Genomic DNA, 19346 nt, shown 5'->3' on the forward strand with positions numbered 1-19346 from the left:
GACAGAGACATTTTCCCCATTTCTTGAGAGTCAATAATAAGTGTCCACTTTAATCTGCATGTTATGGATTGGGTATTAAATGTTTCTCAAAGATCATGTGTTGAAGGTTTGGTCACCAGATGGTGACATTTAAGTAGTGGGGCCTAAAAGAATGCGTCTGATGATATTATGGGGCCCTGGATTCTTTACCTCTTTTTCATTAAAGAAATACTAGAAGAGATTTCTTGTGCAGGAAGGGTATGTGTCCATGTACTGGGGGCACCGGGGGCAGAGGTTGACACTGGTGTGTCTTCCTCATTACTTTTCCACCCTATTTTTTTCATGAGAGCGTCTCTCACTGAACCTGGAGCTCACAATGTCAGTTAAATTGGCAGGTCAGCAGCCCCCTGGGATCTGCCTGCTTCCACCTGCCAGTTCTGAGGTTGCTGACACAAATGGCCATACCTGGTTTTTAAGTGGATGACATGCATCTAAACTCACATCCTCACACTTACACAAGAAACACATTTTGACCATGTTTCTTGTTCTGATAAACTAGTCACCATGAGGTGATCATGATTTTCATGTGATTATCACTATGGTGTACAGCCTTACCACAGTAAATAAACAATAGATCTTTACAGCCATGAACCAAATTGAATGATTCCCCCTAATAAGCTGATTATCTCATATATTTTGTCATAGAAATTGCATACGACATGCTGTAAACCTGTATCAACTTATCCACATCTAGGGTTGACCTAATTATCTTTTTTGATATAAAGAATTGTTGCACAGTGGTTGGTGACACATGCTTTTAATCCCAGGACTTGGGAGTTGAAGGCAAGTGGATCTCTGTAAATTCAAGTCCAGTCTAATTTACAGAGCCAATTCCAGAATAGCTAGGACTACACATAGAGACCCCCCATCTCAAAAAAAAGAATTGACCTAAGTTCAAGGTTGTCCTAAGTACAAGGATCTTTACTATAATTTTATTACAAATCCCATAGTTTAGATGCCAATTTGCCAAGTATGGGCTTTTTCTTTTAAAAGTAAGATTAATTCCAAAATAATTGTACCATATTCACCATAAAAGTGTAGTACATAAACAGAATTCTATTCCACTACAAAAAGAATGAAATTTTCAAGTAAATGGATGAAACATTATACTGAATGAGGTAATCCTTGAAAGCAAATGTCACATGCTCTCTCTTATTTGTGGATCCTAACTCCAAACCTTTAGTTGTGAAAACTACAGAAACACAGAAAGGAAACAGGGGGCTGTGGTGAGGGTAGAAGGAGCTCAGAAAAGGGGATAGTAAGACACAGGTGCTGTGATGGGGCAAATGGGGAATTAGCACACAGAAAAGGTATATGCACACGCCAGAGCTTGGCTAGTGGGATCCCCTCCAAATTTAACATTTCAACCATAACCTTCTGAGGCCTCCAAAAGAGATCAAATCGAGGAAGACCATATCTTGACTTTAGGAGACAATAGAGAACAATGGTTATAAGATAATAGCATAGTGGTGGTAGTGGTCAGCAGAAAAAAAAACTACTGTAAAGACTTGTAAGAAGCAAGACTCATGACAAGTTAAGAACCAATAGCCATTGGGTAAGTAGAACTTTGATGGACAGTGAGGAAGAAAACACTACTAGAACAATAGCCATTTAACTCAGGAATTAAAATCCCTGGTACCTTGCTTATTAGCATGACATGTTATCTCAGGATAAGAGAAAAATGGCAAAGGTAAGAACACTCTAGTCCTTGCGACCAAACACAGCATCTGAATGGGCTGCAAGTCAGTAGCTTTTTGAGTTCTACAGATGTGATCAACCTTCTGACATTGCAAAGTGACATTTTCATCTACAAATGTCACACTTCAGAACTTCATGATCAAATTACCAAGATAAAAGTTTAAAAAACAAAAACAGCTTGCAATGTTTTAAGGGAGTTTAAGGTTTCAGGTTGAGCTGCATACCTAAAGTATGTTCATCTATGAGGTACTGAATTTTCATGGCTACATCAGAGGAGAATGTGTCTACACAAGAGGGTGTCAGCTGATAAAAGACTTAGGAATGCATGTTTAGAACAGCTAAAGTCAAAAAGATGGTTTAAGCTGGGTAGGGGCTAGAAAAATAGGAATACAGCAAACTTTCAAATAATTCAAAAATAATATCCCTCTCATTCAAAGGGAGAATGAACACCTCCTCTGCTTGGGGACTATCAGCTGCTGTCTTTACCTGTCCTCTGTCTTAAGGGAAGCCTCCTTTCTCCCCAGTAAAGCTAATTCTGCATTTGTGTTCTTCATTGCTCTGTTTCTTCTTGAATTTTGCTCATCGGGGATCATCTCTTGCATCTTCAACCTCAGTCTCTTCATCAGATCCTTTCATTCTCCATAAACACATGCACCTTTCCACTATCCAAAACAAAACAAAAGCCAAAGACACTTCCTGTGAACCTGCCACTACTTCAAACTACTTCTACCCAAGATCTTACTTCTCCTTATTCTGCTTTGTCAAGGGTCCCCTTCCTTCTTACTAGAAGTCCCTGTTTTGTTTTCTTACTTCTATAACCTTGACACATGGCAGGCATGCCTGGTACTCAGCAAGAACTGAGTGAACAAATAGTGAACACATGACTATATGAAGTTATGTTGTTGGTTTTCCTCTTGTAATTACTTTACAATGAACGTTTCCACTAAATATTCTTTATTGAGTTTCTTCTCTTCCTTGTACTTTTTTCTTTTATAGCTATCTATCGCATGGATTCATCTTTCAATTTTCTGGAACTATTTCCCTACAGGGTAAGCCTCAATTAAGTGATTAAGAGATTTCCCCTTACCCTTCAAACTAAATCACAAACAAATTGCAACCAAACTGCTTCCTTTATAATACTAAATCCTCTGAGACTGTGGCCACCACATGAAGAACATTGCCTTTTTCTCTAAGATGAAAAAACAAGGGCAGTTTAGGAATAGAAGAGTGAAATGACATGACTTCATGGACTGGAGTCGTTTCTAGCACTATGCTGAAAATAGACTGAAAAGAATCTGTTACAGACTGAACACTTATGTCTCTCCAAATCCAGGTGTGATGGGAAGTCCTGTGTATATGTCAATAAAGCACTGTTGGCCAATAGAGAAGCAAGATAGGTGGAACTAGGAGTCCAGGAGGACTCTGTGTAGGAGAAACACAGGGAGTTAAGATGTAACCGCCTTAGGGCTAAGAAGCCCGGACCCTTTTCTCTGGTAAGAGAAATGCTTAGATTAACAATTATGGTGTAAATACTTAAGTCAGAGCTAGCCAGTATGAAACAAGCAAGGCCAACAGCTTCATAATTAATACAGCATCTTGTGTGTTATTTGGGGACTACAACGCAGCAGAGCCCAGGCAACTGGTGGGGAAAAACCAAAACGGCTGGCAAGGAAAAGGCTTCTCTCTACAAATGGTGATCAGGAGTGGGATCATTGAATTTCCACGTAGAACGACAAAAATTTTAAAGGAATTTTTAGAAACAAAAGAACGGAGAAAAGCATGGGTTCTTGGTGCAGCATTTTCTCAGGTGGACTCTGTTTTGCAAGGGACAAGCAGAGACTCACGCGGCTCGCTTAAGGGAGTTTTCCTGACTCAGCATTAAAAAAAAAAAACCAACAAGGTTCTCTTAAGAGGCTCTGCTAACAATTAAAAGGTGTGTACGTACAGCTGGAAATGGTAGTGACCACATCTCTAAACCGGCAGCTTTTGCTGGATGTCAGCATAGACTGAGACAGTGAGCTGGAATCATGCTTACACCTGCCATCTTGGAAAAACCACAGTTTAAACAGCTGTGATTTTACAGATGAGACATGTGGCCAAAAAAACATAAAGATTTACAGTAAAGTCAGACTTGGATGAAGGAAAACCACTAAAGGTTTACAGTGTGTTTAAAAATATACGTAAGATTGAGAGAGAAAAAGAAATGGCATAGTGGTAAATAGAGAAGCCGGCTGTAACCCCACGCTAGTAGGATTTGCTCCAGAGGAGAGGCAGGCCGATTTCCAGAGAAACCCTGTCCCAGAGAAATAAATAAAGAAATAAAAGTAAAAGAAATAGAGTAATAATAATAAATAAGTAAGCCATGTAAAGATGAAAAATACACAGAGAGTCTGGATACTGCATTCTATTGTGTTTTTCAGGTTTTTGATTGCTCAGGAAGGAACAACTGCTAAAGTACACTTGATTATAAATGCTGCTGAACTAATTCAACTTATATCTTTTGAAAATGCCTTGACTTCAAAATTTAAGTATAAGGATACATTACTTTGGAAAAGAGTTTTTGTTTATGTTTCTACAGAAAATGAAAAGCTGAGGATTACTTCGAGGCTTCTGTGATTTGATGAATCAAAACCCCCAGAAGCAACGGCCCAAGTGATTCAACATATAAAACAGCTAAGATGATACAGTCTTACAGACCCTGAAACTAAGGACTTACACAGGTTTCTGAGTTTTGTTATGATCCCCATGGTATGAACAGCACCCCCTTCCAGCACGAAGCAGTTTGGAATGAGCGATGTCGAAATCCCTATATTGTTTATAAATCTTTGTTTTCATTTGAATGGGGTTGTTAATAATTGGTGAATGACCACAACCAATCTCTTTTTAAAGGGAAAAGGGGATTATGGTATGGAAATGAGTACCTTGTATTGGTATGGTTTTTCATTTATTGATACAAATTCAAGGTCAATTTTGTGATGTGTATATTTCTCCTCTTGATTAAGTATTGTGTTTATACCAATCTTTTAAAACATAATGCATAATTAAATACAGATTATACATAGTTACTTATAATAGTCAGAACTTATAATTAGGTAAGTTAGGTTTTCTAGACATACAGAGATGTATTTGAGATAGACAGTCTTAAAACCTTTCAAAGGCCTTCAGAAAATAGCATTTAAAATGGTTTAGGGTTTTTTTAACAATGAGAAATGTCTGCTCCTGGCATCACCAACTACGTCTGAGAGGAAGCTGGGCATCGAAGAAACTCATTATGGAGTTTGCTTTCATCATGGCAAGATTAGCCATTTGGGCAAGAAACTGCTCTTGGCTAGACTGCTGGACTGTTGCTGAATAAACTGGATATGCAGGACCCACAGGAAAGTGACTGCTGAACTCAAATAGTCCTTCAGGGTTCCTGCTTCATGGAAGAGTCTACAAGACTTTCTACAGGACACAGAAAAATGACTGACAAACTGCTGATGCAGATGGACAGTTTGAAATTTCCTGCTTTGCTGAGAAATCTTCCAGACACACTGTGGTCTATGGGCTGAAGATGGATGCCCCAACATTACAGAGGAACTTCGGGTGACTGTTCAGGTAGCAAGATGTCTCTGTCAATCCTAGAGTTTATATATTATCCTTCTGTGGTCTTTGATAGAGTTGAAGGCAGATAGTTATAATCATAGTTTTCCTTAGTTAGGATATAAGATAAGCTACATATAGGACGTTGGGCTCACAAGGATGGGATAGATGATATTTTCTTTAAATCTTGCTCAATGTTGATGGACAAAATGTTGTAACTGTGTTCTTGCTTGATAGCTGTTCTGTTTTATATAATTTGACTATGTTAAAGTTAAGACCTTTTTTTTTGTTTAGACAGAAAAAAGGAGATGATGGGGAAGTCCTGTGTATATGCCAATAAAGCACTGTAAGCCAATAGGGAAGCAAGATAGGTGGGACTAGGAGTCCAGGAGGGCTCTGTATAGGAGAAACACAGGGAGTCAAGATGTAACCAAAGCAGCTGGCAAGGAAAAGGCTTCTCTTTACACAGGTATAAAAATTTATGTGGACTATTTGAACATAAGGTTTTTAAAGAAGCAGTTAAATCTTAAGAGTGTATTTTGGGGAAAATTGGTTAGTTTGAGTAATAAAAATTAAATCTTTATTTTTAAAAAAAGGTAGTAAGTGGGTCCGGACCCGGAGAGAGAGTTCAGTGGTTAAAAACCCGTTGCTTTTTGCAGGGGACCTAGGCACAGTTTCTAACACTTGATGATTACTCACAGCCCTCTCCAACTCCAATCGTCAATAAAGAGGTTGTATCAGTGCCAAGTGATGCCCATCCTACTAAGCCACCAGCCTGATGCTTCTGAGAAAATCATCATAGCAATAAGCATGCATCATCCCTTTCTTCTGAGAAATGATAAGTACCTGCAGACAAGTATAAATGTCTCGGGCAATGGCTTAGGGTAGTAGGGACTGGGACCTTGGAAAACACAACCCACCCAAAAGCCCTCAGGTTATATATTTCTAAGCACGTTTTAGCCAACTAAGATACATATCATGTTAAATTATATGGAAAATTCAAAGTCCTCCTGGACATCCAAGACTCTCTTCAAATATTACTTCCATTCATAGCTTCTCAAGTTCTCCTTAAGACAGAAATTTTCTACTTTCTTCGCTGCCACAGTTCTCTGTCTTAGCATTTACGAGATGTCAAATGTGGGGTTCTACTAAATTTGCTGCACAGATCACTTTCATGTTTGATCCTCCAAAAGTAAAAAAAAATATAATGTTTTGCACACAAAAAAATGTATATACACTTACGACTGTCAGGCATGTCACCTAGTGACAGCACATAAAGACGTTGGCCATGAACGAGCAGTGGCTTGTTAATGCCAGCCACAGTGAACACCCTTGGTCACAAAGTGGTCTGTGAAGGTGTAGTAACTCTAACTGTAGAGAAATACATAATTCAACTTCTGTACAATTCCTAGTAACTCCATAGTGGAACACTATTCCTACTTGGAGATTATCTGTGAAACTGGCCTTGCTTGTTTCTTCCTGGATATTTAAACCCCTTTTACAATTTGTACCCTCTTCTAATCTGTGTAGAGACCAATTTCCCACTTAAAGAATTTAGGTGACCTGTGTAATTTGCTCTGGCCAGTCAAACATGGCCGAAGGTGTGAAGTGCTAGGACTAAGCCCAGATCTCAAGAAGCCTTAGATACTTCCTTTTCCTTTCCCTCTTAGGATCACACTGCTGCCATGTGGCCCAGACTGGCCTGTAGATCTTGGCAGATACATAAAAATCTTGCCTATCACCTCACACGATGGCCATCCATCCTCTGAAAGAGACAGGTACCTGATTTACATGACAAAACCCAGACACCACATGTTTGGGGTGCAGAAACAGAAATAAAGCTAGAAGTAAGCTGGAAACTTCCTGCATGTTGGTAAGCCTTCATAGTACCAGAAGGTGCTATGCGGGCTGCTAAAAGAGACTTGTCCTCCACAGACTTCCTTAGCGGTAGACCCTGCACACTGCCCTGATATGGCGGTTTGAGTGAGATTGGTTCTCTTATATTTGAATGCTTGGTCTCCAGTGTGTAGAACTGTTCGGAAAGAATTGGGAGGTGTGGCCTTATGGGAGATGTGTCTCTGGGGAAGAACTTTAAGGTTTCAAAAGTCCATGTCATTCCCAGTTAGTGTCCCCTTCCCTTCCCCTCTCCCTCCCCTTGTGATCGTTGTCTCAAGATGTGAGCTCTCGACTCCTGCACTAGCACCATGCATGCCTGCCTGTTGCCATAGTCCCCAGTGTGACAGTCATGGAGTAAATTAACCCTCTGAATCTGTAAGTCCCAATATGTGTTTTCTAAGTTTGCCTTGGTCATGGAGTCTCGGGTCGGCAATAGAAAGGGGCCTGCAATAGAAAGCGAACTAAGACAACTATCTACCAGTTACTAAAGATGTAACCACTGTTGTGACTGTTAATGGGGTAACCAAGCATTCTCTGGCTGGTCACAGGCAGGAATTCACACCTGGTGCTGCAGATGTGGTAACAGGTCCAAGCAGGGCAATTGACACTGCTGTTCTGCTAAACAGACATGGTGTGCCAGTCCAATTACCTTCTAAATAATGGTGTTCATGCCCACACATGAGTGCTGTCAGTCTGGGACAGAGGAGCTTCCTTTGCAGTGGGCAGTGATAGCTCCAGAAACTCCTAACTGGATAAAGTTCCAAGAACAAGTCACTGTTGACTCCTTAGTCACAAATGGGGCATTTATATAGCCCTATCCAAGCCTTTAGATATAGCCCCAATGAGGGAAAGAAAGACTGTAGAAGCCAGAGGAAGGGTGGAGTGTTGTGGGTTGTTGTCCTCTGGGTATGACATGACCATTGCACTCTTGAAATCATGGCAGCTGAGATTACCTGCACAAAACCTACCCAAGATTGGGCATGTCAGCTTTCAATCATGGAGCGAGGGAGGGCTAACAAGGCCACTCTTCCTTGGAGACTGGCAGGCAGCTAACAGTTCCTAAGGGGCATGGAGGTACAGTCTCCTTTCTTTGGGATTTATAGGCTGACAACAGTTGTTTGGAGAAGCAGAGACATCCATGGTGTGACTACAGGTAGCTGTCTATGTTCCTTTAAATAACCTTTCTTCCATACTGTAACTCACGCAACCACACACACACACACACACACACACACACACACACACACACACACAAATAAATAAATAAATAAATAAACACACATAAAATAACTTTTTAAACACTCAAATTGCATTTTTAAAGCAATTAGTGGGGCAGTTTTTGGAGTTTATTGATTTAAATATATGTGATATTTCATTTCACTCTTTTAATATTCAATTCCCCATAGCCCCCCCCAAGACAGGGTTTCTCTGTGTAACAGCCCTGGGTGTTCTAAATCTCTCTCTCTCTCTGTAGACCAGTCTGGCCTCGAACTCACAGGGACCCACCTGCCTCTGCCTCCTGAGTGCTGAGATTAAAGGTGTGCACCACCACCACCTGGCCTCCCTATGGCATTTTATCTGAGCAATATACTCTGAGCCTTAGGTGTGGGACTGGGCTCCACAACTCTGGTTTTGGTAGACTTGGTTTTCTATAGTTGATTCCGTACAAAGAGAAGTTTCCTTGATGAAGGGTAAAGTTTACTCTTTTCTGTAGCTTAAGGACTTATTTTTATAGATTGTTGTTACTGATTATACTTTGCTGTGCTTGGACGCCTGTTTTTGTGAGTCTCCTTGGGCATAGTGATTGATCACTAGTTTGTACAGATGGTAAATTATGTTGGAAAGAGGCGTAGAACTTAATAAATCTAAGCCCAAATTCTGGTTTTATCAGCTATGTCTGAGACAAAAATTTTAAATCTCTGAATCCAATTCCTAATCTCTTTACTGATAATTTATAGTACTCAAATGGACATTTGGAACTGCTTAATTCTAAATGGGTCAGTATGCTAAGCATTGTGACTTTACTAAAAATATTAAGCATTGAGGCTGGGAAGATAGCTCAGCCATTAAGAACACTTGCGACTATTGTAGCGGACCCAGGTTTAATTCCTAACATCTATATGACAGATCATAGCTATACAACTTCAGGTCCAGGAGATCCAACGTCCCACACGAGGCATATGCATGCAACACAGGCAAAACACTCACATACACAAAATAAAAAATAAATAAATCTTAAAAGAATAAAATAAACAAATATATTCAATTCATTCACTAAGTGTATCGGGCTGTAGGTAAAACGCCAGGAAAAAGACAACAATTATTCACACTACCCACAACTTCCATCTACTAATAATTCATAGCCCTCCAATTATCCTCAAACTAGAACTTAAGCTTTAACTCCCCTCATGTTCCCACAAGCAGGCGATGTAGCCACATCACCTTTAAAGGCACAGATAGCTAAAACACTCACTTGACAGCTCACATCCATCCCTGCCTCCAGCAGCACCTGTACAACTGCTTTGTGACCGTTGCGGGCAGCGAGGTGAAGCGGCGTGTGCTTCCGGGTGTTACAGCTCATCAAATTTGGGTGTGCACTGATGATCATTTTTACCACTCTCAGCCGTCCGTAGAGTGCTGCCAAGTCCAGTGGTGTTTCAAGTTTGCTGTTCCTTATCGTAGGGTCCGTGAGCTCTTCCAGGAGAACAGCAACTACTTCTGAGTGTCCGTATTGGGCTGCACAGTGTAGGGCGGTTTCATTCTCATTGTTCTATTCAAGGTGAAGATACAAGAGGCATGCCTTCAGACATTTAATTAGCTGTCAGACACAATCATTTAAAACTTGGCATGTTTGGAAATGTAAATTTCAATGTAATACATTTAGTAAATATATCCAACTGAATTTTATATTTGATAAAAGTAGTCATCATTTATTACATCAAAATCATGTTTTAATTTTTGACTTCACTATGAAATCAAACTTTTCTCTGCATTACATAATCCAGCTTCCAAGAATGATGACTTAGCCATGACAGTCAGCTGTCCTGCTGGGTCCAGATGGTCAGTGTCCCCTGCACTGTACATGCCTCCATTATATTTGTTAATAAGGAAGATTAATAACAATTATAACACACTTTCAATGACTGACTTTGCAAGCAAGAGTTGAAATGACAAACCCTTGATGATGAGAGATTTACAGAAAGGTTACCCAAGTTGCTTGATTTTGTTTTAAATAAGTAGAAACCATTGCTTTCATTATAAAGACAGTCAGTAATAGATATAAATCATTGCCTCTCAGCAAAAAGAATGAAGAATCCTGTCACTAAAGTAAGATGATTGCATCCTTTTGAAAACACAGGTAAAACCAAGTCTAGACTCATACCCAGACAAGTAGCCAAGAACACCGGAGTACTGCATTTAAAGTCGATAAGAATTCCTATTGAAAAACCAATGAGATTTTTTTTCTAGAAATTTAACAAGGTTTTTTTAATGAGTTCAGTAACAAGGCAAATTGACTCTCCACACAAATTTGGCAATTGACATAGGTAGATGGGGGCCTTGGTATGTCAAGTGGTGACAGAGTCAGTCAGGAGAACTGTGAACAAGAAATGCTAACAACAAAAGCAAAATGATACTGAACTAGGGAGAGAGAAACCAGCTGCCCTTAGCACAGCCATCAGACACAGTCACATTTCATGTATCTACTCACTTAATCCTCGTTACAGGATGAGGACTCTCATTATCATCACCCTCACCTGTACGATGAGGCAGCTAAGGCACCAAATAACTGAACAACAGGCCTTTGGTTCCACAGCCATTCTGTGGTGTGTACAGAAGCATGAAGTTAGAGGCTGTGCTTAAATCTCTTTTATTCCCCCACAGCCTGGGGAGCAACAGCATCACCTCCAATGTGCAGTGAAGACCCACCTGACAGTTCACATCTCTTCCAACCTCCAACAACACCTGGGCAACAGCTTTGGAATCAGTAAAGACAGTGATGTGAGGGGACATATAGCTCAGGATTTGAACCAAGTAAACCAGACCTGAAGTCTTCACTATCAACATATACCACCTTCCGTCATAACAGTGGTGACTACACACTCTGGCCAAACAACCACACACTTTCAAACATGTTACATGTTTGGTGTTAATATACCTACTTCACAGATAAGGAGACTAAAATAAAAGATGTCACACTGCATCAAGAAGAAGTGGGGATCTTTTTTACTTGTCAAAACCTAAAACCTACATTCTCACTGCCTCCATCTGTGGCTACAGTGCAATCTTAAAATTTTCCAGAGATTTCACCCAAAAAGCACTGAGCTGAAAGGAAATGCCTTCTTGAATAGTAGCTCCTACAGAGTCAAAAGGAAGAGAACAATTCAAACCCCAAACAGATCTCAATTTTCCCGGGACAAAAAACAAACAAACAAACAAACAAAAAACAGGCTTGGGCTGGATCAGAGAAAATACAAACCCATAAATTAAGGCGCTAGAGGGAAGATTTGAAAACTTAAAGAGGGGAGATTTAGTGGGGTGGGGTGACCTAGAAGAGGCACCTTATTCTGTATGTATAGTACCAAGACTGGGCAAGTGAGGAGAAAAAAAAACACAGAAGCTAGTTATTCTTTAGAGACAATGGATAAAATGCTGTTTGTAAGAATTAACCTTGTGCTTAGTTTAGATGTTTTTGTATAATTCCTGTCCTCACAGAGATGGACTACATGTAATTTCAGACTTCCTAACTTTTTTAATCTGACTGTTCTACAAGCTTGATAAGAGCTCCCAAGCTTGTTACTTTAATACATGAAACTATGACATAAAATATGCTTCCTGACTAACCCAATTTCCCCTTGGTCTAAAAAGGACTGAAGCTCATTTTTCAAACTGTAATATCTCTCTGAGAAAGAGAAAGGCCAATTATGAAATAATGATGCCTCAAAGATCTCTCTACTTTTCCACAGCCCTTAGCCTAGAAAATAAGAGCAAAATTGTAAGTTCTTCTAATAATACCAATTAGTGCTATTCAAATCTCAGGAGAAATTATCTCCATCATTAAAGACCTATTTAGGAGACAATGTTCACAGGGTTTTTTTATCCACAATCATTGTATGCTTGGGCTTTCTTATCAGTGGAGACTACAATTGTGGAATCTATAAAAGGGCAAGATTATATACTTGTGTCCACACTCACTAACAGCCTAAAAAGAATCATCTCACTTAAAACGGGTAGACAGTGGTGATGTATTGATTAATAATTGCTGGTATATCTATAGAGAACATTCTTTAAAGGTTCTCAATTCTTCATTTTTAACCAAATAGGTATTCTCTAAAAACCCAAGATACTTACAAATGAGTAACAGAAGTAAAAGGCCAACAAAACCCATTTACCAAAAGACCTGAGTTCAAAGTGAAATATCCATCACAAGGAGCGAGAGTTCAAGTTTCAGCAACTTGCAAGGACAAAGTACTTTTGAGATAAGGGTCTTCTGATTCTTGTCCCAGTAGTAAATTAAAGAGAAAAATGAAGACAAGGTAAGAGAAGAGGCAGGTACACCTACACAGAACATGAGGCGAAAAGAAAATAATACTACACTTTCTGCATTACTGCCACAACGTACCAGAGTTAGTCTTTTTTTACTCTCAATTAATCGGTGAATTGTGGAGAACTTCATACATGCATCTACACCACACTCCACCCTTCCTTTCTCACATTCAGCTCCTCCCCTGCTGCCTCTCCTGACCAAACCCACTACCCCATTTAGCATTGCCTATAGATATAGGAGTCCTGGGATGTCCTTCCCCATTTTATGTCATGGCCCTCATTTGTGTCACTGCTTTTGTACACAATAGAATAGTGAACAGGATCTACCTGGAAGTGTTAGCACACCCCTCATTCACAACTCATTTGATTCCAGAACCACCCTCATCTGTGTAATAAGAACATCGTCTTCTCTATAAACCATGTGGTGTGGGTCACAAACCGAAACATAACATGTGGGGATTTTCTTAAACATTAAAATGTAAGACTGACTAAATTATTTTTAGAAATACACTTCCTGATATTTTTAATCTGGATGTTTTATAAGCTCAGTAGGAGCCCCAAGGTTATTTTAAAGTATGAAAATATGTCATAGAAAAACATGCTCTGCTAACTGGTGTTAATAAGTCTTATAGTCTCTACCAACCAATAATATCACAATCCACAATTCCAGTTACTTATACTCAGCCAAGGTCTGAAATATTAAATGGAAAATTCCAGAAATAATTCATATGTTTAAAATCACATGCTGGTCTGAGCATGATGAACTCTGGAGCCATTCCCCTCAGTCTCAGTTCTAACATAAGTCATCCATCCCTGGTAGCACTTAATGGTCATCTCATCTATCAGATCCAGTGTGCTACTTCAGATCTCGTATTCAGATGACCCCTATTTTACTAAATGACCCAAAGTACTAAAGCAATTATGCAAAAAAGCAAAAAAAGGACCATGGAGCAAAACACAAAAGGACAAACTCTGGCACTATGTGGCAGTGCAGCAGATGTATGATAAAAGCATTAAATGATACCATTTAAAAAAGAAAAGTCACTTGACAACTAGTGAAACATGGCATAAACACTGGTGCTTTTCCCAAGAAACAGCAAAAATATTTTGAAATGGAATAGCTTACAAATGCTTTCCAAAAGAAAATCTGAAGTGATAAATGGAATTATTAGTACTAAGGTTTCCATCAGGGGTATTAGACAACAGTGTACCCCACATGGGGAAGTGGGGGACAACCATACAAGAAGTCAAAGATCCTTTCCAGAAAGCACAATGAAACACTAGCTACGGTACATAATTTCTAGGTCATGACTGTGTAACTGGCTAAGGATCTGGAAACCCTTTTTAAACATTGCCTACAAGCTGGGTGGTGGTGGTGGCGGCGGTATACGCCTTTAATCCCAGCACTCAGGAGGCAGATGCAGGCAGATCTCTGTGAGGTTGAGGCCAGTATGGTCTACAAAGCTATGCAGAGAAACTCAGTCTCAAAAAATAAAAATAAATAGTGACTACATTTCTTAATGGATGTGTCATGGGCAAAGACTTCTTCTTTAAGGCCATGGCCCCATGTGGAGAGCAGGAATGGTAATCCCTACTTCAGCAGGCTGCACTGGGGATTAAGGTAATGGAGATACAGTGCTCCACACAGTGCCTGTCACACAGTAAACGCTCTGGAAGAAATAACATGTCGGACTGAAGCATTAGTGTGAAAACCTAGAATCAAGTGTGAGTCACCCAGGAGCACGTGGCCTTCAACAAGTTACTTAGCTCTCCTGAGCTTGGTTTTTCATCTATAAAATAGGAAAGACAATTTCACTTCAGAAAATTATCGTAAGACTTGGGTCTCACTGTGCAGATGGAAGTGCCTAGAACAATGACTGATTTTCCTAAGCCCTCAGCAAATTCTTTTTTCCCCTTCCTTCTCCATGTTGTTTGAACACACAAAAGTTTCTAATTAGCTAGAACATTTCTGTATCATGAGGGGAGAGCCAAAATCCAAGTTCCTTATAAGATTAAAATCCCCACATCTGACTCTGGGACTAATGGTAAAGAGTGGGAAGACAGATTACAAACTAAATATCCCAAGGTGCTGGAAGGACAGCTCAGCTGATAATGTCCCCGCAGGCACTGGGACCTCAGCTGCATCCTCACAAATCAGGGATGGTGACACAGGCTTGGACCTAGAGCTGAGGCAGCAGAGGCAGGAGGGTCCCTGGGCTCACCAGCCAGCCAGAAAACCCTGTCAGTGAGCCCCAGGTCCCAAACAAAGCAGCCAGCACCTGGGGAGTAACAGCTGCCTCAGCTTAGACATGCAATATTCACACAAGTGCCTGTGCACCTGGACACACACACACATACACACACACACACACTCATACACACACGCACTCACACACTCTCACACACTCTCACACACACACACTCATACACACACACACTCACACACACACACACACACACACACACACCAACATGTGCCTGCTCTGGCACCAACAGCAAAACAGTCTCAAGAAATGTTCAACTTGTTGCCAACCAAACCACAGCACACAGTAGCAGAAATGCAAAACAAAGAATTTTACATTCCAGTCTCCTTAAAAGGAAATTTTTTCTTAATTTGATCAATGTTCAATATTACCAAAAACAAGTGTTTCTCTCAAATCATACCAATACAGTCATGCCATCTAAAATTTTGAACTTTCGAATATAAATGAGTACTGGATGTTTCTTATTTTTGTGTCATCCAAAGAACATTTGTGTGTTTATATGAATTAATGTCCTTTTCTTTAACCTTGAGTTGGTTTTCCACTCTGTCATTTCAGGCTGGCCTTGTTCCATGCAGACAGTTTCCAGGATAGCCACCAGATGGCTCGTCCTGCAAAGGATCTAAGTTCTGCCTTCTCGGGAACAGAAAAGAATTCTCACCAATTTCCTTTTAGCATAGGATGATGACAAAGATAGCCATATCTGTCATTTTTAAAAAGACTTGAACACATTCTAATTTTGAAGTCCTATATTTGGGTACCATTACAAACCCAAAATTTTAATTGTCTTAATAATTAATGAGGTACTTTCTCAACAAATAAAATTCCTTTTACTGATTAATCCTTTCAACAATGCATTTGGTTAAATTTTTTTCTTTATCTTTGTTGTTTAAAGTTAGTATTACTTTTCATTCTTATTTCCTCTTAATTTCAGCCAAAGGTCTGCAAAGTCTATAGCTATTTGAATAATATGGTAATTGTCCTCTAATTAGAAACGCTTGCCCTACAGTAATTTATTTACATCGGTATTGGACAACTGCCAACCTGCAGCTTAATATCGTGGTTGTAACTCAATTGTTGGACTGCACACTGATTTCAAATATAGTTTTACAAAATGGGAACAGTAGGGGGCATGCAGAGCTCGAGATGTCTGTTATACTGTATCAGGAGACCATATTTTACTCTTTCAAATCTGCATTCTTATCTTTTAATGCTCAGAGGTGAATTCCTTAAGTATGTTCATTGTTTATAATACGGATATTATGTTCCTGCAAATACTCTGCCTTTATCTGCCACAATTATAATGCTCTGTGGTGTTCAACTTACTCTAGACATCTCTCTCTCTCTCTCTCTCTCTCTCTCTCTCTCTCTCTCTCTCTCTCTCCTCTCCCTCTCTTGCTTCCGTGTATGGTGTGTGTGTGTGTGTGTGTGTGTGTGTGTGAGTAGAGGAAATATTTAACTATAAGTCTAGAAATTATGTGCATTGTATTTTACATATTGATTCCCAAAAAGTGTACTTGACTGGGAAAATGCTATATAAATAATGGAAATCATTATACAAATGGTCACTGTAAACATTGTTTTAACATTTAAAATTTCATTAAAGAACACTAATTCTCATTACAAACATACTGTTCTATCTTTAAATATTTAATAGACTAAAAATGGATGCAAGGCATGCAAAAATTTTAGCATAATTTCCTTTATGTGGGATTTTTTAAACAAAGTATCTTCCCAAATGCTTTAGTGCCTGTGCCTCACATCCAAACCCATAGTGCCTGTGCCTCATATCAAAATCCAAAGAATTATTCAAATTTCTCTTTTAGGAAATTCAGAAGTAGAAAGTTTTTTTGGCAGGGTAAAGATAAAAGTTACCAATATTCCAGTGTGGCTTTGCCTTTGAAAAACCTAAGAGTAAATTACAAGGTGAACAAACATTCAACGAGGGCACCTGTTCATTGACTCTGGAATGTGAAGGCCCATGATGAATGAGAATCTTCACGATCTCCACATCTCCTTTCCAGGCAGCCAGGTGAATGGGGAAGTAACCTTTGTTGTCGGCTACATTGGTTGATGCTTCATATTGAAGTAGCTTGAGAACTATGTCCCTGAGGGAAAAAGTAGACGAAAAGAAAACAACAGAAAAGAAAATAGGCTGAACAACACAGATTTCATATTACTATGAACGCTTACTAGAGACTAACTGGCATTTTTAACAGTCATTTAAGGCATAGTTGACATACTATTTTACTCGTTTAGAAAATACTCAAAAGCCTTCCCAAGTTACACACTCAAGTGCACACACCCAGGCATGCATGTACACGGAGCAATGAGTAAGCAATTAAATTACTTAATAGAATACATTTGGACAATATATATCTTGTTTCATTTAAATGAATAGGTTAAGTCACTAAAACATCATCACCTCCTCCTGTTTTGTGAATGAAATGTCTTTTCAGATAACCCAAACCTAAGAATAAGCCTGAATCAAAAGCTGAAGTTATAAGCAAACTTCCTGTTTCCCAAAACTAATGTTATCATGTACCAAGATAAATTGGGGAGTAGTTAAATGTCACCCTTAGACAGAACAGGAATGAATGAGTTACTATATATATGAGAAATTTAGGTCCGTGGGTGATGGAGTTAACAATATAAGTATAGTACTAGATCATGACTAAGAAACAAAATCCGGTAGCTGTTCAGCTACAGCACACAGTGATGGATTGTCTGGTCCATCCTGCATTCCTCTTTCTCCTTCAAGCCCAGGAAGTGGCTCCAAGAATGAAATCCATGCAAGAGAGAAGTTCCATCAGTGACATGGTCTCAGGACAGCTCACATACTACCCATAGGCTTCTACACTTAAAACTCAACAGACTTCCAGAGTAAAAACCTTCATTGAAATAGCCTCAGGAAGAACTTATTGATAATTATTAATATATCATTATTAACATATTATACTGAACTTCATGTAAAACAATCCAAAAATGAAATTCTGAACTAAAGTTACACTTTCATTTGGCTGCATTTGGACACATTCTAACAGTTCATTAAGTGAAACCCAAGACAGACACCTGTGTAAAGACAAGCAAAAATACTTACGTATATACAATTAAAAACTGAAGCTGATCCTTAGGTTTGAAAAAATCACCAATAGAAATAATGAATATAACAGAAGAGGTAAATATGAGTTTTTCATGAGGTTAAACTAAGAGAAATAAATGAGAAAAATAAGTGGTCATTTAAACAGAATCGAAGTTAGAATCTCAGTAGCTCACAAGAAATGGATGTAACACAAAATAACAACAAATGGCAAATCACACATTGTCCAAAAGGAAGCCTAAAGCATCAGCTGCAGGATCTATGAAATTGTGATGACAAAACAGAGAGAGAGAGAGAGAGAGAGAGAGAGAATATGTTATAGAAATATGTGTTCTGAAGAGTCTTAACCGCCTAAGGATAAGATTTCTGAGAAACCAAGACATAAATTGTATCTCTTTTAAGAGCTGATTGTATTTTTTACGTATGTATACATGTGTATGTGTGTGCATAAGTACTTATGGGTAACTGGAGAGCAGGATAATTTGGATCCCCTTGAGCTGGAGTTTCAGAAATTATCAGCAGCTCAATGTGGGTGCTGGGAATACATCTTCTGAAACTGCTGTTAATGACTGAGCCATCTTTCCAGGCCCATAAATTATTTCCTAACATGTCCTTTAAAAATTATTATTTAGCAAGATCTGAATTTAGAAGGCTGAGATTTGTGATTCAGCTATGCAAACTACCCAAGCTTCTAATTTTAGCCTCAGTTTCTTTTCCTTTCTTGAAAAGACACTAGAACAACAAAGCAGTGTCTACCGCTGAGGACGGTAAGACTATTAAATAGGATTACAAAAGTCGTGTGGCAACTAGTAACCCGCTATGTAAGCGTGAGTATTTGTATCAAATAAGAACATAAGCAGGTAGAAGTAGAATTGGACATTTAGCAGTTCCCATGATTCTCCTGTCTCTGCCATGAAGAGTTGTTCTAGAGTCTTCAATAAGCAAATGACCGGTGAGGTGGGAGGATCCAATCAATAGTCATGAATAAGAAAGCCCCCACTAAGAAACTGGCTTGAAGTCCCAACTCTCTGCTAGTGAATAACTTAGTTACCTGACGCAAATCAAGTATTCTCCTTATCTCCGAGTGTTAATAGAGAATCTAGATATTACATTCTACTGTCAGTTTCAAAGGGCTGTGATGCAAATCGAATGAGGAAGCTATAGCTGTGGATGTTACAGAATCCAAAGTATTCTCAGGGCAGGCTGTTGTACTGCTGAACAATGCC

At 39.2% G+C, this 19346-nt stretch overlaps 1 protein-coding gene across 12 annotated transcripts in view; it reads right to left on the minus strand.

Moving 5' to 3' along the window:
• Nucleotides 1-19346, minus strand: part of Anks1b (ankyrin repeat and sterile alpha motif domain containing 1B) — a 1010332-nt gene that overhangs the window by 830202 nt on the left and 160784 nt on the right. For all 12 annotated transcript variants that reach the window (XM_040755084.1, XM_040755082.1, XM_040755081.1 and 9 more), the window contains exons 3-4: nucleotides 16972-17128; nucleotides 9689-9985 (exon numbers count right to left, since the gene is read on the minus strand). In XM_040755084.1, coding sequence (XP_040611018.1) covers nucleotides 9689-9985; nucleotides 16972-17128 — 454 coding nt within the window. The remainder of the gene's footprint in view (nucleotides 1-9688; nucleotides 9986-16971; nucleotides 17129-19346) is intronic.

The sequence above is a fragment of the Mesocricetus auratus genome, unplaced genomic scaffold (assembly GCF_017639785.1).
Source record: "Mesocricetus auratus isolate SY011 unplaced genomic scaffold, BCM_Maur_2.0 Super-Scaffold_100011, whole genome shotgun sequence".
NCBI classification, from domain to species: domain Eukaryota; kingdom Metazoa; phylum Chordata; class Mammalia; order Rodentia; family Cricetidae; genus Mesocricetus; species Mesocricetus auratus.